The 18,806-nt window shown below is 39.7% G+C and overlaps 1 protein-coding gene across 2 annotated transcripts in view; it reads right to left on the bottom strand.

The window, feature by feature from the left end:
- Positions 1-18,806, bottom strand: part of GAK (cyclin G associated kinase) — a 136,620-nt gene that overhangs the window by 82,929 nt on the left and 34,885 nt on the right. For both annotated transcript variants that reach the window (XM_074953611.1, XM_074953612.1), the window contains 6 exons: positions 17,168-17,293; positions 15,734-15,823; positions 9,542-9,677; positions 8,746-8,858; positions 5,121-5,232; positions 2,752-2,875 (listed from right to left, as the gene is read on the bottom strand). In XM_074953611.1, coding sequence (XP_074809712.1) covers positions 2,752-2,875; positions 5,121-5,232; positions 8,746-8,858; positions 9,542-9,677; positions 15,734-15,823; positions 17,168-17,293 — 701 coding nt within the window. The remainder of the gene's footprint in view (positions 1-2,751; positions 2,876-5,120; positions 5,233-8,745; positions 8,859-9,541; positions 9,678-15,733; positions 15,824-17,167; positions 17,294-18,806) is intronic.

Here is an 18,806-nt window from a genome sequence, read left to right as displayed (position 1 = left end):
TGGTATCACTTTTTTAAAAAGAAAATTGAACATCTGTACACCGAAGAAACAGTAAAAGGGTATTTTCTGCTTTGCAGCCAACCCTTCAAGTTCAGCAAGTATTGAAAAAAAGGAGGCGTTGCCAACACCAAAAGTACAAAAAGAGACCCAGATAAATTGGAAATACAGCAAGTAAACAATGAGATTCAACCTGGCTAATAACATTAGAGGGTAAATAAGCCCAGAGTGCTGTTTGACAGGAAGGAGACTCTCTTGTAAAGCACTAATGCTGAGTACCTGAGAAAGTACCAACAAATAAATTACATGTGATCTTGTAATGAATACAGCAGAAAGAATTATTGGAACATTGGCCCACACAGAGGCATCTAAATCATGGAAAGAAAGTCCATTTTCACACCTTTGTGACACCACATCTAACGTAGAATAAACGTACTTGAGTTCTGATCATCCCTGTACCACAAAGATAGAGACACTGAAAGAAATTCTGAAAAAAAAATCAGCAAAATGGGAATGGGTTTGAAAGAAATGAGTTAGAAAATACCCCCCCCCCCAAAAAAAAAGTATAGCTTGACCGAACCAAGAGGGAGTACATTGTGTTTAAGTATCTGAAGAGTGCATACGCTGAAGAGGGAGACAGTTTTGTTTAGCCAGAAATACGGGGAAACTGAGTGAAAAGGGTATCTTTTCATAGAATCATAGAATCATAGAATATCAGGGTTGGAAGGGACCCCAGAAGGTCATCTAGTCCAACCCCCTGCTCGAAGCAGGACCAATTCCCAGTTAAGTCATCCCAGCCAGGGCTTTGTCAAGCCTGACCTTAAAAACCTCTAAGGAAGGAGATTCTACCACCTCCCTAGGTAACGCATTCCAGTGTTTCACCACCCTCTTAGTGAAAAAGTTTTTCCTAATATCCAATCTAAACCTCCCCCATTGCAACTTGAGACCATTACTCCTCGTTCTGTCATCTGCTACCATTGAGAACAGTCTAGAGCCATCCTCTTTGGAACCCCCTTTCAGGTAGTTGAAAGCAGCTATCAAATCCCCCCTCAATCTTCTCTTCTGCAGACTAAACAATCCCAGCTCCCTCAGCCTCTCTTCATAAGTCATGTGCTCTAGACCCCTAATCATTTTTGTTGCCCTTCGCTGGACTCTCTCCAATTTATCCACATCCTTCTTGTAGTGTGGGGCCCAAAACTGGACACAGTACTCCAGATGAGGCCTCACCAGTGTCGAATAGAGGGGAACGATCACATCCCTCGGTCTGCTCGCTATGCCCCTACTTATACATCCCAAAATGCCATTGGCCTTCTTGGCAACAAGGGCACACTGTTGACTCATATCCAGCTTCTCGTCCACTGTCACCCCTAGGTCCTTTTCCGCAGAACTGCTGCCTAGCCATTCGGTCCCTAGTCTGTAGCGGTGCATTGGATTCTTCCATCCTAAGTGCAGGACCCTGCACTTATCCTTATTGAACCTCATCAGATTTCTTTTGGCCCAATCCTCCAATTTGTCTAGGTCCTTCTGTATCCTATCCCTCCCCTCCAGCGTATCTACCACTCCTCCCAGTTTAGTATCATCTGCAAATTTGCTGAGAGTGCAATCCACACCATCCTCCAGATCATTTATGAAGATATTGAACAAAACCGGCCCCAGGACCGACCCCTGGGGCACTCCACTTGACACCGGCTGCCAACTAGACATGGAGCCATTGATCACTACCCGTTGAGCCCGACAATCTAGCCAGCTTTCTACCCACCTTATAGTGCATTCATCTAGCCCATACTTCCTTAACTTGCTGACAAGAATACTGTGGGAGACCGTGTCAAAAGCTTTGCTAAAGTCAAGAAACAATACATCCGCTGCTTTCCCTTCATCCACAGAACCAGTAATCTCATCATAAAAGGCGATTAGATTAGTCAGGCATGACCTTCCCTTGGTGAATCATATTTTCAGCATATCTAGCCTTAATTTTCCCTACCCACAAGCTCCAGACACTTGAGTCATTTTCAGGAGTGATGGAATTCTTAAAACACTTAAGACTACACCAGGTAGACAAGACTGTATCAATATTTCCTCTAGCTTCTTTTTCTTTGTGAGGTACTAGTGACTGCAATTAATAATCTACACATTTCTCACACTTTTATTCCCTCTCCCTCTTGTTTTGTTCACTCATTACCTCTCCTTCCTCCTCTACTTGACTTTGTCTACATTTTTAGACACAACTCTGCCCCACAACTCCCTCACAGCCCTGTGACTCTCCCTCACGCTCTGAGTCCCCACCCCACATTCCTCCCTCTCTGATTCTCTTAACATGTGTGAAAGCGAGAGAGAGAAAAAAAGAAAGGGAAGGGAGGAGCAGAGTTCTGGAGGCTCTTCCTATGCTGAGGCTGGCTGGCTGCACAGAAAGTGCTAGGGTATGTGAGCTCTGATCATCAGTAATGGGCAAAGCAAGGAGGCTGTCTGTCCAGGTGCCCTACTTGGGGGAATTCTGCTATACATTGCAGGAAACCATTCTCCAGTGACTTAAAGATTCATTACATTTAAAATGCTCTTTTCCAGTTCTAGTTCCTATGATACAGTTACCATAGTGATTTTTACATTAGTTCACAGTGACGAAATTTTAAATGGAATACTGAGTACTGGCATATTTGGTCTCAGATCAGCACCAACAGGATGCTTTTTGTAGTTTCAATGAGACACTTCTGACCTTCCCTTTTAGAAATTATCAACACAGATGTTCTTTCTACTTACTTAGCCACAGACTGGATCACTTTAGAAGAAGTATCCTTGATGTTTGTGAAAAATCGCTCTGTTCCACCTTTGAGAATATCAAAGAACCCTACATAAGACTGGTCAAGTTCTGCAACTGTCAGGCCTAGAATTAAAAAGCAAATTAAAGTTACAATTTAAAAAAAAACAAGGCATGTAACAGAATTGTGCTCCAATTTCTCTTCCCATGGCAAAATCAAACTGAACTGCCAACAACTTAAGATGTTCTAAAATAGGATCAGCCTTCCTGTTATACTCATTCCCAGAATGAAGCTTTCAACTTCTGAAGAACAAACTACACAACAATATTCTTCTATGGTCCCAACATACTATGGTGGTAAACCAGAATAGTTTACAGGTATTATATTTATAAAACATGTAACAAACCATTTTACATCTCTTTACGAAGGAAAGACAGACCACCAAGTGTCTGGCTGTATGCATTTCTGACATATCACTGTTTAAATCAGGGGGTCTCAAAGTCCTGGCCTGCGGGCCATCTGCGGCCCAAGAACCTCCCCACTGCGGCCCACAGAGGAAAAGAGCCACGCTGCCAGCAATGTCTGCGGCAGGCGTTGGCCCCCACAGCTCCTATTGGCTAGGGGAGAGGGATAGATACACCATCATTAGTTGCCAGGCATAGTCAGCCATGGAGGCAGCATCATTAGTTGCCAGGCAGAGTCAGCCATGGAGGCAGTGTCACTTTTTTCCCCCACAAGGAATATAAACAAGTCAAAATACTGAACACAACTATCTGATGGACACCTCGCTGCATTCCTGAAGGTTTCAACTGCTCAGTCACTGAGGCCAAACATGAACAAACTGACAGAACTGAAGCATTGCCAGGTGTCTGGCAAACACTAAAAACTCTCTGGAAGGCAAAGAAGTTGTATGACAGTTTTATTACTTCTGAGAAATTTGAAATAAAAGAACAATATAAACATTTTCTTTTCTGAACACCATCTTCAGTGACATTATTGGCCCGCTGGGAGGATTTGAGGACTGGCACTGGCCCTAAGGTAAATTGAGTTTGAGACCCCTGGTTTAAATTGTGGCATGCTGTCTTTCTATTTAGTGCCATCATCCTGATATGCAGTATGCCACTGACAAGCTTACTTGACCGTATGTAGTACATTTTACAGCCATTTCTGGTTTTATCTTGGAAAGTTACATTTGTTACCGGGAGTACTAACATTTCCTTTTATCATCATTCGCTGGACAACAGCCTGTTAATATTATTGTGTAATACATAGTCTTCTTTCACCCTGTGTGAACCAGATGGCCAGAAAAGCATTTGAAAACACAATCCTGTTATGAAGGAAGATTCATCCCACAGAGAATAAAGTGTGGATAGTATTACTAAAGTCCTTTATTGGTAGTATAAATTTACCTCATTTTAAAGTTCCCCCTTCAGGTAAATTATTTGAATTTATACTTTTCCCTCATGAGCTGCACAGAAGGTATGAATAAAATAACTTAAATCAAGGAGGAGAAAAAATTGCATGCAGTAAAATTATTTATGTTTCCAGTCTTTTATTTTAGGTGAAATATTCAGTTCCTTGAAGCATTTATGCTTATGAAGTTAACAGTTTAATATTTAGCCATGAAATGACACAGGTCAGAAACTTATTTCAGTTAGCAAGATTATACATATTAGACACAAAAAAAGGATGTTTTGACTAAGACAAATTAACAGATTAGTTGGAAGAACTGAAGTTCAACCAAAATAGGCTATTATCTGTTTTTAGCATAATATATTTCTAAAGTGGAGGTTTCTATTTGAGTTTTTTTTGGAAAAAATGACATTTCTGATCCTTAACCAATCTATTTTTGTGTTCTTATAGCATGTTCCAATTTTTATATGAATCTTCTAAGTGCTGCCTTTTCCTTAGCTGCTATTATTTTTATGAACTGATATTCATTGTGCAGATAAGTAATTTTCATCTAGGTGTTTCATCTAATTGTTTTATTCCACAGGTTAACAATGCCATTTGGTATCATCTGTTGCACTTAAGCAAGCTGAGTCTTTTCTCTCTTCTTGTGAGAAGAATGGAGGGAGTAAATTTTTACATTTGAATGTATAAACATGAAGTCTATTCTGAAAAAGGTGGAATCAATCTATAAATGTGAAGTCCTTCACAAGAACTATATAAGCTTGCTTAACAATAATCATTCACTTAACTTAAGTGGTTTTCATAAAGCAAGATAGCAGTATAACTCAGCAGAAATTAACATTTCTGCTAAATAAGTTCATTTAAAATTTCAAGCCCACCCAGAAGTTTTCATATACCATAAACTTAACTAGTTTGTATTCACACTGTGTGTGCAGAGATGCGTATCACTGTACATACCTGCATTGTACATATTGTTGAGCTGTCCTGCAGGCTTGGAGCCCTGTGGCACCGAACTTGTAGACATTCTAGGCACAGCATTGTTTCCATAGCCTCCATTTTGTTCCAGGAGCTGCAGAGAGTCATATTCATCAGGAGAAATTTTTTTTAAGTTTATATATAAACACCGCATTGGCAAAGGACAGTTACAAAACTTAAGTGGCCCGGTCCTCACTGTTTAGCCCTGAATGGCTGTTTAAACTACTGAAAGACAAAAAAGTTTCACTAGTTTTGTTTCAGTGCATTAGGCACCATGAGAAACCAAGGCAATATTCTTTAGTTTGGCTCTCAGCCCACGTTTTTCTGGGTGCATGCATCACTTTACTGGCTGCTCAGGTATGTTATTACTGCTCAAAGTCAGAAGTAAAACTCGAGCTTGAATGGGAGGAGTATCAGGATCTTGGTAGGAAAAATCTCCCAGCTGAACTGCTGAAATACTGATACCATAAACTCAACATGTTAGCAATAAGGTGGCTGCCTTGCAAACCTATCCCTAATTTTTCTAACCAGAGCTAACCTTACCCATAAGGACTCAACTTTCTTCTACAACACAGATGAAAAAGGAAAGGCTAAGAAAGATGACCCAGCTTTAGAAGAGTGTGATATGATACCTTTACTCCAGAGCAGTGATACTCAGACTTCAGTGGTTCAGGAGCCAAATTACGATCAACATTCCCCAAAAGAGCCACAGAAGTGTGAATTCATTGTTTCATTTACTATTTTTATATACATCTCACAGCAAAACGACTGACCAAGTATTCTACAATTGGTTAATAACATAGAAAAGGCATCTTGATTGGTTAATAACTTAGACTGGTTAATAATTAAATCATTCAGTGTTTTAATATCACATGTGACAAAGAGCCACAGGAGATACAATAAGGAGCCACTTGCAACTCCCGAGCCTCAGTCTGAGTATCACTCCTCCAGAGCAAAGGACAGGCAACGAATAGGACAGCCATGAATTGGGTCACTTGAGCAGAATCCTACTTCCATTTCTAGAAAAGTCTTTACAAGTGTGCAGACACTTCCAGTGCTTCCTTCTCTCCCACTTCCCCTAAAGCAAGAAACACTCCTCATGAAAAAAGTGTGACCACCAAGTAGGAGACAAAAAAGCAGCAAGAGTTATCTAGCAAGACAGGCTTCTGTATCCCACATTACATGTTTCATTTAGGTCGCTGCACCTCAAGGAGGAACACAGAAAGAAGTGTACCCTAGACAGCCACTATACTAGTGAGCTTCAGTGTTGGCATGAAGGATAATTTGAACTGCAGGAAATAAGGCACTTATATTGCAATGAGCCATTCACCTAGGCAGAAATAGAGGACCACCACATGAATGCAAATATGGCCAAAGACACCAAGGGAGAAGGCTTAAAAACTGAAGATAACGTTGACAATAACAAGCACTTCCCAGAGAAGAAGGGGAATCACCAGAGGAAGCACAAACAGGTAAACTGGGCTGCACACACTCTCCTTGGCAGGAAGGGGGAAGCATAAAACACACTGTTACCAAGGACAGAAATCTGAACCCATATGCAGCTGCTACATTACACTATTTTGGATCCAACCCATAACTTACCAAGTGTAAACTTGTAAACAGGAATGTAACTGTAGCTGGTAAAAAGATTTTTCTTGGGAAAGCTAACCCCAAAGCTTGGGAGACAGAAGAGGGCTTGCCAACCAAGAGTTAAGGACCAACAGCAGCCTCTACTACAGAATCCCATTCATACAGAACAAGCAGTGGCAGGTCTACACTACTGCTTAAATCGATCTAACTTGCGTCGCTCAGGGGTGTGAAAAAGACACCCCCCTGAGCCAGGCAAGTTACAGCGAAACTAAGCACTGTCCACACTGGTGCTATGTCGGCAGGAGATGCTCTCCCACCAACATAGCTTCCACCTCTTGCAGAGGTGGAATAATTATACCGACAGGAGAGTTCTCCCATTGGCATAGAGCATCTTCATCAGATGCACTGCAGCTGTACCAATGTAGCACTTCTAGTGTAGACCTGCTGTCATAAACATAAAGGGAAGGGTAACCACCTTTCTGTATACAGTGCTATAAAATCCCTCCTGGCCAGAGGCAAAACCCTTTCACCTGTAAAGGGTTAAGAAGCTACGGTAACCTAGCTGGCGCCTGACCCAAAATGATTGATGAAAGGACAAAATACTTTCAAATCTGGGGGGGGGGGGGGGGGGGGGGGGAATGACGACAAAGGGTCTGTCTGTCTGTCTGTGTGATGCTTTTGCCGGGAACAGAGCAGGAATGCAGCCTTACGACTCCTGTTAAATTAGGACGTAATCTAGCTAGAAATGCGTTAGATTTCATTTTGTTTAATGGCTGGTAAAATAAGCTGTGCTGGATGGAATGTATATTCCTGTTTTTGTGTCTTTTTGTAACTTAAGGTTTTGCCTAGAGGGATTCTCTATGTATTGAATCCTATTACCCTGTAAGGTATTTACCATCCTGATTTTACAGAGGTGATTCTTTTACCTTTTCTTTAATTAAAATTCTTCTTTTAAGAACCTGATTGATTTTTCATTGTTCTTAAGATCCAAGGGTTTGGGTCTGTGTTCACCTGTACAAATTGGTGAGGATTCTTATCAAGCCTTCCCTAGGAAAGGGAGTGTAGGACTTGGGGGAAGACATCTCCAAGTGGGCTCTTTCCCTGTTCTTTGTTTAAAACGCTTGGTGGTGGCAGCAGCATACGGTTCAAGGACAAGGCAAAGTTTGTACCTTGGGGAAGTTTTTAACCTAAGCTGGTAAGAATAAGCTTAGGGGGGGTCTTTCATACAGGTCCCCACATCTGTACCGTAGAGTTCAGAGTGGGGAAGGAAACTTGACACCTGCCCTTGGTTAAACCAGTGCAGTAAAACTAATGCAACTGTCTGTGTGGACTCTTACTTTGGTTCTGCAAGTTTAAAGTTTTGTTTCTTTTACAGACAGCAGCAAAAATCACAACAGTTCGAAAGGCTAGTCTGCTTGCAGAGTTGCACCAGTTCAAATGAAGGCAAGATTTTAAATCTATTTACTTAAATCTGTGCAGAAGGACACTCAAGTCAATTAGGAACAGGTTTAAGAAACTGAAATAAGCAACCCTTAAACCAAAGTAAAAGTCCACACAGGCATTTGCATTAACTGAATCAGTTTAACTAAGCTGTTGTGAATCTGTGTAGGCCTAAATTCCCTGTCACATATTTAACTCCCCCCCACACACACACACACCCTCACAACCACCACGTCTCAGGTCAATTTCAATCAAATCTGATATGTGACACTGAAGATCTACCTCCAGAAGGAATGCTGTTGAGAGGAAGATGCTTCCAAGAGTCTGACAATAAGCAGGAAGAACCACCATAGGTTACCTTTTAACATATTTGGATGAGAAAGAGCTTTGAGGCTGGGATTTTCAAACCATTAGTTATGCATCCAAATCCCATCGAATTTCTATTGAAATTAGGCACATAAATCCCCTAAACTCAATTGAAAATCTCACTGCAACCATTTTGACAAACTGTTTCAAAGTTCCTATTGATTGAATGTGGGGGGAAAGAAGGATTATACTCTTTATAGCACTCCCGTACCTCTGTGATAGGAGATTTAGGATTCACATTCCTGGCAGCCGCAATCTCCTGCAGCTGATTCACAAGTTCAGTGACTGACAACCTCTCCTCTGGGTTCACCTTCAAAGTGGAACCTAAAAAAAAATAATTTAGACATTACAACAGTCCTTTTTTGATTGCATAAATCTGTACTTTATTCAGTGGATTCAAGTGCAGCATGATTATCAATAGTAAAGCATGCAGAAAAAACAGGGAAACAGTAAATTTGTACCCAAGTATCATTTGCCTTTAACAGCTATCTATGTATTAAGAATAACGATTTTAGTGATGAACCAAGATGACACTAAGAAAATACTACAAGAGCATCAAACTTGAAGAAAATGTTTAAAGGCAACTGAGAACCCACCCCATTTCATCAGAATTTTAACAACCAACTGTAGTAGTTCAACTGTGTCTTTTGAACTTTAGTAAAACAGTTTCTTAAACAAATTCAGGGAATCAGAACCAAAATGCAAAGTATTTCCAGCCAATTTATCAAAATCCTAAGCATGATTAAGCACTGAAAAATCAGTGAAAAACCAGAAGGTTTCCACTCAAAAATCTAGTTCTTAACCGAATATAGAAAAGTTTGAAAGTTCTTCATATTGATGTCAAATAGCTAAAAAAAAACTAATCACTCTCATACGGTTTACGACGCCACCGTCAACGGAACTGGAAATTCTGATTGATTAATCCCATGGTACCTAGCATATTTTTAATGATCAAAGATGTATGGTCCACAAAGCATCAGAACAAACAAACAAGATTTTAAACTTACGAATGAGATCATGGAACACAGTATATCGAGTGTCATTCTGAGGAATAGAGTATTTCCCATTGACTATGCGAAGCTTAGCCCCATCTTCAAATGGATGTTGCCTAAAGCACAATAAATATAGGATACAGCCCAATGCCTACACAGAAATAAAAGCAAACATTACAGAAAAGTCAGTAATTCAGGCACCGAAAACCATTTAAAGTTGAATTTTAGATATGACACCAATTAGATACTGGAACAACTCTAACCAAGCTCAAATCTAAATAACTTTGCTATATTAAAGGCAAACTGCTTAGTCATGGAACCCAACACTATTAACAGTGTTTCAGCTGCATACCCCCCCCCCCCCCCGCTTTCTAAAATAACTAAACCTTTGAAGTTTCATTCTTTAGGATCAAAGATTAACAACAAGCCTAGTCTACACAAACTAACAGTTTCTAGCAGCATGAAGACTGTGGTACAGTTTTGCCATTATGATTAAAGGTTTGATAGTTTCTTCAGTCTCAGATTTTTTTTTTTTTTTAAATTCTCTCCACATTGAAGGATTTATATTATACTATAATATATAGTCATATAGGTATCAACACCTTTGTTATATATGTAGCAACGTGTAGCACAATGGTTTTTAGAGTAGGAGGTCCAAAGAGAGAGACATTCTATTTTTATGGGCCAAATCCTACATTGATAGTTTCTGTGTAAGTCACTCCTACTTAAAGGATTTGGTCCTCTCTTTGTACTCCTAATTCAAGTTCATTCTGTTACTAAGTACATAACTGGGTAGTTTGTCAAAACACAAATCACTTTATTCAAACAGCATCCCATGCAAAGGCCCATTTAATTCTTTAATTTTTTTACAAACAATTCCAGAAGAGAATTGAAACCTCAATAAAACAACCATACACTGAGGCCAATGAGTTTGTGGGGGACTCAGTTCCATAACTGAAAATAGATACCACACAATTTGCCCTGGGAAATAGCACGTGCCTAAAGTCAGGATTGAGTTCTACTGTTGCAAGAATCCAAGAATAATGGGATGAGTCAAGGAGAACATTTTACTTAATGTTTTCAGGTAAATTAACATTAGATACCAGAAAAAAAGAATAGAAGTGGTGATCCTATACTGAACCAGTGGTCCATGTAGTGTAGCAAGAGGTCTTAGAAAAAAGTGTGCCCTGTAACAAATGCTTCAGAGAACAGCAAGATTTTCAGAATGCTTCTGGAAAATTGTGCAAAATCCCCCTGGAAATTTTTTCTTAACCCTGCTAGCAATCATCTCATAGATCTAACCATGGTGGCTACTTGCACCAATAGAAGTAAGACAAGCATCTGAAGAAAGTGGTCAAAATAGTGACTCACTTCCTTCCGTCTCAATCCTATCTTATACCAACAAGTCACAAGTTATCACTTTTTAAACAGAACTAAAATTATACAGAATATACTCTAGCGTTACCTTTTTCTGGAAAGGGTGAAAAGTATCACTCAACTGGCCATTATTTTATATGAGTACCTTAATCATATCCCATTTTGTTCTACCAGATTAAGTTCCAGTGTTATTTTATTCTCTATATGGAAGCTTCACATTCTCCTGATTATTTTTGCTGCCATTCTTTGGCCAGTTTCAGCTACCTCCTTTTCAAGGGGTGATCAAATTGCAACGTTCAAAGCCAACGTGTATCATTGATTTGTAGGTAATGGTGTTCTTTATTCTCTTTAAAATGCAGCCTAATATCTTCTTAGTTATTCTGATGGGTGCTGTGCACTGAGCAGGCTGCCTTCCTTCACCCGTCCATAATGACACCTCAATGTACTTTCTAAGGTGTCAATCATTCAGAACCCATAAGTGTATATGGTTTATTTAAGTTTTTCCTTCCAAAGTGCTTTAACTTACAGATATTTACTTTGATAGCTATCGGTCACTTTGCGGCCATCTACTTAGCACACCTACTTGGGTTACACTAGTTAAGTTCTGGGTGCCTTCATGATTTTCACTAGTCTCTGAATTGTGTGCATAGTAAATTTTGCCCAATATATTAACCAAACAGTTTCACTAAAGGTCTCCTAAAATCTTAAGATATAAATCATTTTTCCACAATGAAAAAATAGCTTTTCATTCCTACACTTTTTAAAACCCAAGATGCAACACACCACCCTGTGGTTTCCAAGTTCCCTTAATAGCCTCTTCCCTTATAAAAGTCCCTTGTCCATCTACATTATATCCAATCACTTTTAACTGAGAATTCTTACAAGTTAAAAATGGTACAATTCACCATCACAAAGAACATGCTTAATATGATGTTACATTACTCAATTCTTTGTAGTTCTTTCTCAGTTACTTTGTCTGGTACTGAAGAAATGCCCAGTGTAATTCACAGAATCACCCTTAGTTCTCTATGAACACATGGATACAATGTTATACCATAACTTGAGCCAAGTGACTTCACTTCTCTATGCCTCTGGTTACCCTCTTATGTTCTGTCTGTCTTGACTATTCAGACTGTATGCTCGCTGGAGCAGAGACTCTCACTGTGTTTGTACCCAGCCCAATGGGTTATCTGTTGGGCATGGAGTCCCTATTGTAATACAGATTAATACTAGATGTCTGGAGGGTGACTATGAAGTTGCACTTCTGCGTTTGCAGCTCAGTGAGCTTGTTTTTGTTTCCAAATTCTTGGATGAAGACTATCCAGCCTTGGCTTACTACAGTTTAATCTTCTAAACTGTTTATTTTTGTACACAAACACCTTTGAAGAGTCAGGAAATGTTCTCATATTAACAACTAAAGGTAAGAAGGAGTTACCCTTTAACAGAGCAAATGCACTCAGTAACAGATGTGCAGAGAAAGAAATCTGATTAGCTCAACTTTAAAGAGCTGTGATACAGGAAAAAGTCAAAAGGTTCTGCTTTTGGAAGTTCTAGTGCTATCAACATCTTGTGCTAGAAACCCACCAGACATCAGCCAAATGTGTTTCAATAAAGATTCAGAGGAATTACCCTAAAATAAGTGATATAAAGCCACATTAAAGAAGTGAAACTGCATCAGCCAAAATTAATAAATTGGATAAAATAAGGAGCAAAGAAAACAGCCTTGACAAAAATAATCTCGAGCTCTTACACAGAGCTTGTCATCAGTAGATTTCAAAGCACTTTACAAAAAAAAGAGTTTAGTATCATCTCCATTTTGCAGATGGGGAAACTGAAGCACAGAAAGGGGAAGTGACTTTCCAAGGTCACCCAGCAGGCCAGTGGAAGAGCTGGAAACACAATCTCCTGAGTCCTGGTCCACTGTTCTATACACTAGTGGTTACAGACAACTTAGATAGAACGTAGAACTGGAAAATGTAAGCCACAAAAACCCCTGCAATCACAACATTAGTGGGCATCTTGAAAATCAAATAAGAACCAAGAATGTGTGAACTCTCATGGTGGTGGAAGAATGCTCCCACAAGCCCACTGAATTTGTGGAAACCTTCATTAATGCTGACACTAAACACCAAAGGTTCCACCTACAAAAAAGCCACATGACATTTTTCAAAGAGAAAGCACTAGAGATAACGGAAGAACTCTGATAAACAATAGCATTTGGTTTTTTTGGAGGCCAAGTCCCAGGAGGATCTGCTATTTGAGGGAACAAAAATATTTTTCCTTTAGCTCAGCCTGAAGATACAAGCAAAAAAAAGGAACTTCAGTTCAAGAGATGCCCATTAAAATGGGTAGAAGACACCATTATTTCTACTAAAATGTGGTATTACTTATAATAAAACCTTTATTTTAGGTACAAAAATCTTTAAAAACAGTATCTTCCAGCTTCTTCCATCAACAGGTCATCTAAGTCATGGTGACTTGTGAAGTGCAGAGAACGTGACCTGACCATGCGCAGAAGTCAGCTCAGGTGGAATCTGATCAATTGCAGCATACAGAATTCCCAAAGTGTCGTGCTTCGCCCGTGTGGGATGCTGAAGATTCTGCACAACAGCGCCACCCATTTGGTAAGTAGCACATCATGCCGGACACATACAGCACCAAGATTCCAAGAGCCGCACTAGCTCCCGCAAGTTTCTAGGTGGATTTCAACATGCTTGTTTTAAACAGGCAGCCCTACATGGTTTGGAATCTGGTTAGCTGGGAGACCTCCTTTCTCCCATTCCATACAGACAGACACAGCTGAGACCAGACAAAAAGAATTGAGCTAAAGGACTCTCAGAACAGCAGGAGGAGCTGCTGGCAGGACACTGGCAGCGATGGGGTTCTCTTGGCTCTGCAATTCACTTCCTTCTTTCAGACAGATTTGTTAACCATCCAAACATGCTCCAAAGCCCATTTTCCCCCTCACAGGAATTTAGGGAAATTGGGGTCAATAGATAAAGGTGCTGGACACTAAAGAAGGATGTGACTGGAGACGGGCCTTTGCATTATGATATGGTGAGGTAAGGTGTTTGGTTTGAGGAAGGCTTTTACTTGGAAAGTATAAGAACTGTTCTGAAGATTTTTTTTTAAATTGTGTGCTTTAAATTTTAGAAGGTGCCTAGACTTTGGAAAAGGAGCCAGAGAAAAATCAATAAAATAAATCAGAAACCAGGAGAATGCTGACCACATTTGAGAACCTGGTAACTGCTCAAAGAAGTAACAGAAGTAATATCTAAATGTATTCCTGATCTGCAAAAGCATTTTGGGAAGCTTTGTGGTTAACAGGAGTTACATTTTTGATCCACACTGAAGTTTAGACTTTTTTATGGCCTGAGCAGCAGCACTACAAATTCATCTAGACAGTATGGTGACAAGCACTTAGAAGAGAGCAGTGGAGGATACTGAACTCTCTGGGGGAAAGTAAAGTACAACCATTCACCCAAATCACAAACTAAAAGCACTTATGCCCCTTGCAGTTGTGATGTACTGCATATGCAACTCTGATTTCCCTGACCCCAGACCACTGGACAGGAGACAAGGCAGCTTAGCAGAATGGCAGGCTCTATATAAGCCCCACTAGTTGGAACACGGCCCTTTTAAAGAACAGAGAGGTATGTGACAATAGCTGACATACTGTTAAATAGGAGTAGTCAGCCACGACAGTAAATACCTGGGTTACCCTAACCCAAAGATTTCAATCGTCCAATCCTTTGAATAAATGGAGCTTTACCTTTCCTGTTTTAGGTAAGTGGATGCAACTGCGGTCTAACTTGTATGGATTTAATTTGATAGATGGGTAAGGTGTTTAAGAACTATATTACCCTGGGTTTTCTCTCAAAAATTCAATATGAAGATTGACAACTACAGAGGCAGAACACAAAAAGCTCAAATTAGTTTTAAAAATGTATTGTTTAAAAGGTTTAGACAGTAGCTGAGATTCCAATAGCTCTGAACAGCCATCACAGATGTTAATGTTCAAGTGTCTATTCTGCTTTGATATTAAAATATATGTTTAAAAAGTCATACAGATTTGTTTACCAACACTGGTACAATATTTAGAAGTTAAGTATGTGCATTCATAAAAATATCCAATACTCTGAAAAATACTAATGTGTAACATCACCAAAAAGAATGCAAAAGGACTCATCACTGACACTGTTAACTGAAGATGCACTGGGAGTTTAAATACTTCTCTTCAAATGCAACCACAATCCTTTCAGTGAAGGTTACTCATTTGCCACTGCCTTTTGCCATCCCACTTAGTTGCAACAGAAACATACGTGATTTCTACACAAACAAGAGTTTAGAAGTACTAATGTTTAGGTTGTTCCTGCATTTCATACTCTTCACTACCCTGAGACTAGGATTTGCGAATGAGCAAAGTCAGAGTTGTGTGTCTTGGCAACCTCTGTCTAATCACATAGTGATCATGGACTCCAAGAGAGCCCTGTCCTGACCTCCAGAGAAAAAGCAAAGTTGTTGCAACATTCATTCAAGGCATTGAAGGAGCTGGGACAAAGTTCCCGAGGTCTATGCCTCAGGTCAGCCCAAATTAAGATTTAAAATTCATACCAATTAAGCTTATTTTGCCTGAAATGTATCAGATACAGATGGCTGAAGTTTTGTTTTAATATCAAACAATGCAATCAATTCAGACTGCATCTTATATTCCAATAGCAGTGAATGTGCAATTAGTTTAAACATCACAAATATGATGAAATACAGGAACTATTTAACTATGATATCTAACAGGCATCATTACAAACAAAGAGAAACAGAAGTTCCTACCCATATATCCTGTTTTTCACCGATTGGAAAGTTTGAATACAAGTCTATCATTTCTGGAGTCCTATACATTGGTGTTGTGTTTCTTGTAATCTGCAGAAACAAAAGTAAAAGTTCATGAAGCAGAGACCTGAACAATGCTTTATGTACAGCCTCAGGGAACAGTGTTCCAAAAATGTTCTGCTAAAAAGTAAAAAGGGCATTCTGACTTCAAAAGCTAGTTTGGGGCACATTACTCAAGGTGCAAGTCCTTGGTTCAGTATCAAAATACAGTTATGAGGGAAGTATCTCTATGTGAAGCCTATAGGAATGACATTTTAACTGTAATTAAAAAAGTACCTGCTGTAGTAGTCCCTTCAAGCCACACACAGCAAGCAAAACCAGACTACATGCTCTCAACAAGGGAGAGTGACACTGAGAAACAAGGAACAGTTATCTCATGCCCTTAGGATGCATCTGGAGGAAGGACCCTACTTTGTGCCTTTTTTCCTCCGTCCTATGTGAGAAGTTCGCCAACTGCATGGCACCATCTTCTCTTCCCTTCCTAGAGAGCCAGCAGACAATTCTCCATGAGTTCAGGTTCCAAAAAGGAGAAGGGGACCAGAAGCAAGCAGGCTAGTACTCAGGACCTCCCAAAAAAAGAAGTTGATGCTGTGAGAGTCTGCACACTCATTGACAAGTTCATGGATTTAGTTTGAGTCTCATTATTGACCTTCTCCACAGATTTAGAAGGGTTTGAGAAATCACTTCAAGTAAATCCATCTTTACGCGCTACATTAAGATTTGTCAGCATTACTAGTACTTAGCCAGATCTATGGACAAGTTGCATTTTGAAAGAAAGGGGGAACATGCCAACATTGTTACAGCTGTCCTAAGAGTACAGCAATACTGTCTAGTCCAAGATCTGTCAAACAGACCAACTGCTTCATCACATGCCACCCAATTCAGTTTTAGAAGCCATGTCTGCTTAGATTTGATCAGAGTCACTGGGGAACAAATGACTTTTTACTTTTCTGCAGAGGGTGAAAATTCACATACTAACAGAAAATAGCAGTCAATTCCTCACTCCTCTCCCTTTTTATTAAAAAGGTCATTAAAAGCTACACTACCAACTGTGTCAAGTTTCAATTTGGGTTTACATTTTATTTCTCCACATCAGAGAGTAGTAGGCACTCCATGGGCATTGATCAGGATAGGTGCTCAGGAACATAGTTTAAAAACACAAGCTGTTTTGTTGTTATGGCAGACAGCATTTGAACGATGTAGCAGCAGCTGACTCGAAAAATAAGGCCTTGTAATCCATTTCACAACTGAAAGGGCTTCAATTTGTCTTAGAACAGTCATAAATGAAGTAAACTTGGGGGTTAAGGCGAACAGAGCAGCACTAATAGAAAGAATTTAATATCTTATAATTAACTGCAATGTCAAGCTTCTCACCTCCTCTTCAACTATTGCTCTCTTTTGTGCAGACCAACTGTAATCAGGATAATGTGCTATAGTTGTAGCACTGCCAAAGTCACACAGCTTAATTGTCCCTTGGTTACTAATCAGCATGTTCTCCACCTGCAGATGGAGGTAAGTTAACAAATTGAAAGAGTTACACACATTTATGAAGGCTGTAGCTCATGCACACTTTTAAATCATACCCAGGAAGTGTACACATATTCATTAAATAAAATGAATCAATACTTAGTATTTTACTGCACATGGTATCCTATGTTCAAGGGGACACTTAAGACTCTATAAGAGTAAGTGACAGGCTTAAGGTCCAACCCGTAGGCAAAACAGGTAGTAAGCCCAGGAATTCCAGCTCTCCCCCTTTCTCTAGCCACTATACAGCTTGCCCTGAATGACATGAACTATTTTGTGGAATAGTACATCTTTATTTCTAACAAATTCAACTCAAAAGACCTTGTAGTTTATTTAATCCATGTCCCTCCATATGTTAGTTTTGCATGACATTTTCCAATGCTTTAACTTTGAAAAGACATGCAAGGAGTCTTTCACAAATTGCCCTGCAAGATTAATGAGTAGTTTAAAACCTTATCAGGAGCACCAGTTAATAGCTGAGGGGGCGTAGGGGGGATGATTCTGTGCTGATTGTGAGGCCCGCAAGTGAAAATATAAATTAAATGTTTCTTCAAAAAATTAAACTGTTTTCAATAGGTCTCCCACTGTATCTCATCTTCTCCGTTAGCCTTAGGTTGCGATAGCCGCAGAGCAGGGAATATCTTGCACATTGTATCTTGAGGCTGCAATCCCTTGACCCTCCCTGATAACAGACTCTTCCATTTAGTGGTTTCTATTCTGTTAGTCCACTCTTTAGTGTGCTCCTTTATGCACTAGGTCTGGCATAGTGGGCAAAGCAACAACCAAATACAATCAGCACACACTAATATCAAAGGCACAGAGTAGAATGTGCATGCTTACTTGGGCCCAACTTTTAGAAACAGTGGTCACTACCTTTCTAAGAATGTCAGTAGAGTGTTCATATTTTAAGGGGGTCTCTACCTGTCTCTTCCAAAACCAGCCCACAGGGAACTTTAAAAATCCAAATTTAATTATGAAGAAAATGTCTACCCTATGCTACAAAATGACTTGTTTTGTTTCACGTGGCAAGTACTCAAGGGGACAAACTAATTCAGACAGTTTCAAGTATGAGAGCCACGGGACTATTTTCAAAATGCCCTATAATTAATGTGGAATTTAAACATTTTAAAAAGTAGCACCAGTTTGTACAATGCTGTATGCATGTAAATCACATTAACATTTGCTTTCCCCTGAATCCTTTTGACAATGGCTAATGATAGAGCGCATGCCACACCAACAAACAAAGGAATGAAGTAACGGGAAGTCTGCAGCGGAGAGCACTGCATGAATCTCAACCCATTTGAAGGTGCATTATATCAGAGAATTTCAGAGCTCCTAAAATCTTTAAGAATTTCAAAAGTTACAAAAGCTTTGATACTGAGCCCAACAACCCGTTTTCCCACACAGTCAATACCAGATCACTCACTTTAGGGCCAAAAAAAGATAAGGTATTTATATTTGTAAATAGTTATTAAAGCAAAAACAT

This window comes from Natator depressus, chromosome 5 (genome assembly GCF_965152275.1).
Source record: "Natator depressus isolate rNatDep1 chromosome 5, rNatDep2.hap1, whole genome shotgun sequence".
NCBI lineage: Eukaryota > Metazoa > Chordata > Testudines > Cheloniidae > Natator > Natator depressus.
This window is presented reverse-complemented; position numbering and strand designations above follow the sequence as displayed.